Genomic DNA, 7,651 nt, shown 5'->3' with positions numbered 1-7,651 from the left:
GGAGAAATGCCAGATGTAGGTGATGGGGAGGAAGGCAGCAAATCACACTGCCACGTGTGTACCTATGCAACAATTTTGCATGTTCTTCACATGTACCCCAAAACCTAAAATGAATAAATAGGAAAAAAACAAACCCATCCAAAAGTGGATGAAGGATATGAACAGATACGTTTCAAAAGAAGACATATATGAGGCCAACAAACATATGAAAAAATGCTCATCATCACTGATTATTAGAGAAATGCAAATCAAAACCATATTGAGATACTACCTCATGCCAGTTGGAATGGTGATCCTTAAAAAATCTGGAGACAACAGATGCTGGAGAGGATGTGGAGAAATAGGAACGCTTTTACATTGTTGGTGGGAGTGTAGACTAGTTCAGCCATTGTGGAAGACAGTGTGGCACTTCCTTAAGGACCTAGAAATAGAAATTCCATTTGACCCAGCAATCCCATTACTGGGTATACACCCAAAGGATTATAAATCATTCTATTATAGACACATGCACACATATATTCATCGCGGCACTGTTTATAACAGCAAAGACCTAGACCAACCCAAATGCCCATCGAGGATAGACTGGACAAGGAAAATGCGGCACATATACACCATGGAATACTATACAGCCATAAAAAATGATGAGTTTGTGTCCTTGGTAGGGACATAGATGAATCTGGAAACCATCACTCTCAGCAAACTGACACAAGAACAGAAAATCAAACATCTCATGTTCTCACTCATAGGCAGGTGTTGAACAATGAGAATACATGGACACAGGGAGGGGAGCATTACACACTGAGGTCTGTTTGGGGGGGCCAAGGGAGGGATAGCAGGGGTGTGGAGAGGTCAGGGAGGGATAACATGGGGAGAAATGCCATATGTAGGTGACAGGGGAATGGAGACAGCAAACCACATTGCCACATGTGTACCCATGCAACAATCCTGCATGATCTGCACATGTACTCCAGAACCTAAAGTACAGTAAAAAGATTCTTTTTCAAAAAAATAATAAAAATAAAATAAATGCATCCCCATCTTCCTCTTTCATGTAGATAAAGTGGGCTTCATTAAACAAGAACTATGTTCTGGTGGGGAAGGAGCTGTGGCTGAGGGACACGTTTACTGGTGTTTCTGTTGGGGAAACCTCCCCCACGGTCAGGTTTAGAATAAGTTGAGAAATAAAAGAGGACAGAGGTCAAAAGACAGAGTGACACTGGAGGCTATGGCTTAGTGTGTGAGTCCAAGGGTGTCCTGACAACACCCACAGGCGTGCAGAGCTGGGCAGGCCTGGTGCTGTCCTTGCAGGAGCAGTTGGAAATAAATCCTCTCTGGGGCAGCTCCTTCCAAGGGAAAAAGGGAGGGCAAAGCTGGGCAAAGATGCCCAGCAGTTCCTCCAAAATTTACCAATTGAGTGCATCACTTCACTTCCAGGGGCAGAATAGAGAAAGAGGAAGGGCCCTTCTGGAAGCACCAGGAATGGGGAAAGCCTTGTGGTCCCCCAACTCCTACCCTGCCACCCCCTTTCTCTCCACAAGTGACAGAACGGCCTTCCTGGAAGAATTCCGCACGTGCCCCAGCATATGCAGAAAGGAAAGGTCACCGGGGTTGGAGTGGGAGCCCCAGCTGCTGAGCCTCCCTCCTCCAGCCCATCAGGGTAGCAGGGGGGCACCCTGATTGAAAGGCAGAAACCCATGGGTTACCCTCTGCCTTGAACACATACCCTGCTCTTCTCCTGACCTCAGATGGAGGCACAGCTGTTTTCCCATGGTGTCTGAATGCATAGATACTTATGTCCATGGCTTCTTCCCCAAGATAGGATGAGCTCTTGCAGCAAACCTAAGAAAACAGAGTAGCCTGAAGAACATGAAGTGGCTCAGAAGGCAGGAGGGCCACTTATTTTACAAATGTGAGTGAGCGTCTCCAGGGCACCTGGAACCAGGAGGTCAGGGACCAAGTCAGTGTCATCTACCACCGTCTCCTCAGCCCCAGGCCCAGGGCCAGGCACACAGTGGGCTCTCAGGCAGCGGTGTTTGGTTGCCACATGCACTGTCCTAAGTGCTGGCAAAGCCATGGTGAATGAGGTGGCAGAGTCCCTGCCTCATGGGTCTTATACTGGAGGGTCCCTGGGCTCTTCCCTGGGACAGGTGAATGCTGTGTGTCACAGCAGCGGTAAGGCTGCAGGCAGAAGGTGAACAGATGCGGCCCAGCATATAGTGGGAAGGGTGTAAGCTCATGCAGCTGCCACCAGCCACCACTCACCTGTCCTCTTGCTTCCTAGGAAAACTCTCCCTGGAAGAGTTCATCCGAGGGGCCAAAAGTGACCCATCCATCGTCCGCCTCCTGCAGTGCGACCCGAGCAGCGCTGGCCAGTTCTGAGCCCTGCACCCATCAATCGAATCTTAGAGCTGCTTGTGTTCCCTTTTGATTCTTCTTTTCAACAGGTTTTTTTTTTGTTTTTTGTTATTTTTGCCAAACAATATCAATGGTGATGCTGTCCCCTGTGCGGTCAGATGCGCCTTCCTCCGTGACGCCTTCAGCTTCTTTTGTCGTGGATGCTTCATGGGAATGCCCAGAGCCCCAGTGTGCTTGTGGAGAGCATGGACAGACTTCGTGGTGTTCATTGTTTGACGATTTTTAATCATTACTATGATTTTTTATTTTGATTCTAATGTCTCTGTTCTAAAACCTAAGACTCGAGGGTGCGGGCAAAAGAAGGGAAACCCATCCAGTCCCATGATTCTGTTGCAAGCTTCAAGGGGCTTTTGTTTGAAAGACAAAACTCCTCACCTGGGTCTGTTGTCACACATGCCGTAGGGGTAATGGATGGTCCTGGATGCTGGATTCCCCAAGAACAAATTACCCTCTGGGGTGAGGCTATTCAAGGGAGCTGGGACATTTCCCCATGGGGGCCCGCTCCACCTTCTTCCCCAGCAGGCTGTAGTTTTTAAGCTGTGAACATTTCAAGGTAAATTAATAGACGAGTAATAGAGGAGAGGAAAAAGATGGCTCAGCTATTTTTTCACAGGTTTACACTAGTTGAGCTAATATGCGTGTCTTTGGAAATTAAACACAAACGGTAACATATTCCAAAACCAGACCCATCTTGTTGCCTATTGTGATAAAATTAAAAGACTGCTGTATATAAAATATTGGGTATTGCAGACCAAATTAAGTGTTTTGCCTTGTTTAAATGAAATGCATGTTTAGTGAGCACTAATACAATCTTATTCCAGAAGACTGTTTTTAGTAGCTTATTGTGAAGTAAGCCAACTATAATGAATGTCTATGTCTTGTTTTGACGTCATATCTGTCTTTGCACAAATGTACCAATCGACAAGTATATTTTATATATTCCATAAAAGTACAAAGTAACCCTGACTAGGGCCCAACCTGAATCTTGAATGCATTTCCAGAGTGGCTGTGCCTCGAGGGCAGATGCAGAGCAGGTGGTAGTGGGACAGGTCCATTGGGGCACAGGGAGGTTAACATTGTGACAGGGGCCTGTAGGGTGGTTTGCCTCCCAGGCCCTGCAGCCCACTGACAGCATTAGACTGGAGGGGTAGTGCTTTTCTGAGCAGATTGATATACTCTGCAGACTCGAAGAAAATTGCATACATTCTTGGGACTTCCAAATGGTTTAATCCATGTGTATGGTTAGGGAGCCATGTCTGGAATATTCCATTTCTGTGGCTCTGTTTTCAAGAGATGGAGGTTGGGCAGTCATCAAATTCATCATAAAGACATAAGCAAGTGCATCTGTGGTTTCCAAGGCCCCGCTGTGGAGAATCCAAAAGTATTTTCCATTGCTGTGCTCTTTGAATGCAGACTTCTATTTCCAGAAGTGACAGCACAAGCCTGAGTTGCTGTTTGGTCTGGTGACCTCATACACACTGATTTGAATTGAAAGCTAAGAGTAAAATTGCTGGTTACAGGTAAGTCGTACTGTTGCAAGTAGTTGGCAAGGGGAAGCCCAAATACTCAAGGTTGTTGATGGGAACTTTGTCCCTAAGAGAAGGCAAAGAGGTCTCCAGTAGGTATATTTGCTGCCAGGCTGCTTCCCAAAGGACAGGAGCCACAGGAAGAGACATCATAACCAGGAGAAAAATGTGCCTAAGCATGATGATCTCCAGGTTTCTATATATGATTTGAATGTGCTGTAATTGGTAGCAAAAATCCAAATTTGTATGGTAGACCAAAAAGAACCAAATCTGTAGGGTGAAATTTTGAGAATTGGACTCTGTAAAAATAATCCTAGTCTTCCCCCAGGGGTCAGTTCCTCACAGTGTTTCTGTACCAAGACTTGCCAAATTCCGCCATGGCCAAGTGTTAAAATCTGTTTTTGAAAAACAGCGAATTAACCTAAGACATGGAAGGCAGACTGGGTAAGGGGACCCAGCATGCCCTATTGGCAGTGCTCAAGAGTTACATCCCACCTTTCCTTACTCTGGATCCAAGTCCTAATTCCTTCAATTCTCCTTTGGGTAGGTGGAATCAGGTAATGTTTTGAGAAACTGCCTGGGCTCTGCCCTTAATCATGCAATCTCGTTGAGCCAGACCCACTCTGTTCCTTGGAACCTAGAGCTGGAGTGAGGAGTAGAGGTCTCCAGCTATTCCGGAAAGAAAAGAGAGCCACATGCAGGCCGATGAATGCCGACACTTCCAGAATGTATGGAAATAGTCCCTGTCCTGGCCTCCCGCTCACTCTCTATATTTGCTGGAAGGTTGTTTTTCTCCTTCTCCTTCCCAGGGAGGCATGTCTAATCCAATGCACTCAAGTTTGGCCAAGGGACTCCACAGCATCCAGAAGGCTGCATGCCTCAAGGTTTATGTCACTCCTGTGCTGGGCTGTTCATTGTCATTGCTGTGTTCAAGGACCTTTTGAAATGAAGCCTGTTCCGTTCTGAATAAAACCAGTCTGTGATGTTCAAGGGACTGAAATAAAGTGGCTTACAATCTGAAGGAATCCACAGAGTGCTCGATTGTTTGTTTATATGTCATTCGGAGTGGGAGGGGGCCTGGGGGTGCTGTCCCATTCCATCAGTATGCCCACAGTGAATTTAATAATATATAATTTGTAAATCATAGCCTACAGAGTGGCCTATGTGTCAGTTGACTGTGTAGCTCTTGCCTGGCATTAAAGCATGTTTTCAATTTAACATGATTGTCTGGAACATGAGATTTTCATGCCTAAACTGCTGTCCCAGCTGAATCTGTGCCTTACTGAGGCTCTAGCTTCTGATACTGGCCTCCTCCTAGGTATTCCTCCTGCCTAGACAACACAAGGAACCAAGGTTTGTGACTGGAGGATGAGAGAGGCTGCTGACCCCAAACTTTTGTCCAAAAGCGTCCCTGGTCTTCATACAAGCTTCTTTACTTCTCTCCCTTCATGCTCTTCACTTTCTTCCCATCTGCTCTCCTTCCTCAAACTAGAGTCCAAATATTAGGTACAATAAAGGAAGAAACTGAAGCAACCTCCTCTTCAGTGGGAGCTGGGTAATCTTCAGGAAATTAATAACCTCTTCACCCCTCTCAGCCTGAGAAGATTCAGTGAAAAAGATGACATAAAGTAGAGCCTACGCTCTGCAAGCCAGTTCAGATAGATCACAGTGTTGGCTTTTGTTGCTGTCACTGGCCTTGCCTCCAGCACAGGAGGCCATTAATGTAGAGAAAAGGAGGAACCAACTTGCTAACCTGAGTGTTAGCTAAGGGAGAGCCAACTAGACCTTGTGTGGGAGTAGAGTTGCCCTCGAGGGAATCTTTTCCTTCTGCACACAGTTGTCCACTAAGGACCAGTGATGGCCCTGACACCTTAAGTCCTGAGCATGAATAACAGTCTGATCCTGAGAAGGTGGCTGGGTGTCTCCAGCCTGATCAGGAGCCTGCCTACCAGCAACCTGGGAATTTGCAGCCAATTTCCAAACCCGAGGGTCCTATTTTCAGGGCATTGTCCTGCTGCCCCAACCCAGCTGAGTCCTTGCACATCCTAGTTCGGGATCCACCAGCCAAAAAACAGTCCAAGGGTTCTTCCAGTCAAGGTAGAATGGAGAGCACAAAAACTGCCTTTGAAGGAATGGAGATCCTTCTCTTGCATCGCTTGTCTTTGCCAGAAGTATGCTGAACACTTCCCTGAAATTTTCTGATGTTGAGGTGGCCAAAGAAACAAGAGATAAAAAACATTGAGTCTTATATTTCTAAGTCAGCAGAATATCAGTCAAATCCACCTTGAATAGATTATCACATAGGGAAAAATGTTGAGGCTGAGGGTATCACCAATGATCTATTGATTTAAAGCAGGATTCTCTACAATTAAATGCTGACCACATGTCCAGGACTTAGATCGTGGGCACCTGCTGTACTAGGTGCTAATGTACAATGCATGGTCCCAGGCCCCCTTGGGGATGCACACAATGAATACTCTGAGAGCATCCCAGCCTTATTTCATGACTTCTTTTCTCAACACTATTCTAGGACATGGCTGACATGTTAATAGTACTCTAAAAGAAACGATGAAAATGCTTCAAAGTGCAGGGGTAGCTAGGCCTCCCCACCCTTATTAAATACTCACCTCTGCTACCAATACATAATCCTCATGAAGACAGGTAAAGAGACTGTCTCAAGATGTATTTTGTTTCCAATACCAGTATTTAATCACTTCATTGGATTCCCATTGAGTGTCCAGTGGTGGCCAAACACAGAACCAAGCACTATATTCAGTCTTGGAGGTATGCTTGGGGGTGGGGATGGTTGGGGTTATTAGCAAAGAAGGAGGAGACCAAGCTCACAGCCAATGCCTTGAAAACAATTACAAAGTAGCTTACACCATTGTCCCATGGCAGAACAGAAATCAATTTCTTTCCTCAGTGGTCCATCAGGAGTCTTTGCTGCCAGGGATCAAGCAGATCATGTTCAATTTGGTGCCTTTTCGCCATCTTCTTCCTCTTTCTTGCTTCTTCTGGCTGATCAGAGGCCCCACTGTAGAATTCCTGAGTTTCCAAAACAAATCTCATATACTCTGAGAGAACTCAGAGATGTGCTGGGATGAAGGACTCCTGGGGCAAAGGGCATGTTGTACTAGGGTGATAGTGCAGAAAACCCACTCAGGGAAGTTAAATGCAGCCTGGCTGGCTGTTTAGTGGTGACCTTTTTTTTTTTTGAGACAGATTCTCTCTCTGTCACCAGTCTTGAATGCAGTGGTGCAGTCTTGGCTCACTGCAACCTCCGTCTCCTGGGTTCAAGCAACTCCCCTGCCTCAGCCTCCAGAGTAGTTGGGACTACAGGTGCGTGCCATCACACCTGGCTAGTTTTTTGTATTTTAATAGAGATAGAGTTTCACCGTGTTGGCCAGGATGGTCTTGATCTCCGGACCTCGTGATCCACCCGCCTCGGCCTCCGAAAGTGCAGGGATTACAGGTATGAGCCACCACACTCAGCCAGAGACTTTTTTAAAGGAGGGAATAGGCCGGGCGCGGTGGCTCACGCCTGTAATCCCAGCACTTTGGGAGGCCGAGGCGGGTGGACCACGAGGTCAAGAGATCGAGACCATCCTGGTCAACATTGTGAAACCCCGTCTCTACTAAAACTACAAAAAATTAGCTGGGCATGGTGGCACGTGCCTGTAATCCCAGCTACTCAGGAGGCTGAGGCAGGA

General features: G+C 46.6%; 1 protein-coding gene across 5 annotated transcripts in view; it reads left to right on the top strand.

Annotated features, from left to right (window-relative positions):
- The window catches only part of NCALD (neurocalcin delta), a 446,431-nt gene extending 441,465 nt beyond the window's left edge, over nucleotides 1-4,966 (top strand). For 3 of the 5 annotated variants that reach the window (XM_037738648.1, XM_037738649.1, XM_037738647.1), the window contains one exon: nucleotides 2,282-2,912. In XM_037738648.1, the coding sequence (XP_037594576.1) occupies nucleotides 2,282-2,379 (98 nt within the window). In that variant the 3' untranslated portion in view covers nucleotides 2,380-2,912. Of the gene's footprint in view, nucleotides 1-2,281 lie in introns of all 5 variants that reach the window. The other 2 variants (XM_017528902.1, XM_017528903.2) reach the window with 2 other exon arrangements.
- The last annotated feature ends 2,685 nt before the right edge of the window (nucleotides 4,967-7,651 follow it).

Source organism: Cebus imitator, unplaced genomic scaffold, assembly GCF_001604975.1.
Source record: "Cebus imitator isolate Cc_AM_T3 unplaced genomic scaffold, Cebus_imitator-1.0 Scaffold56, whole genome shotgun sequence".
Lineage (NCBI taxonomy): Eukaryota > Metazoa > Chordata > Mammalia > Primates > Cebidae > Cebus > Cebus imitator.
Note: the sequence above shows the minus strand (reverse complement) of the source record. Positions and strands in the feature narration are given on the sequence as shown.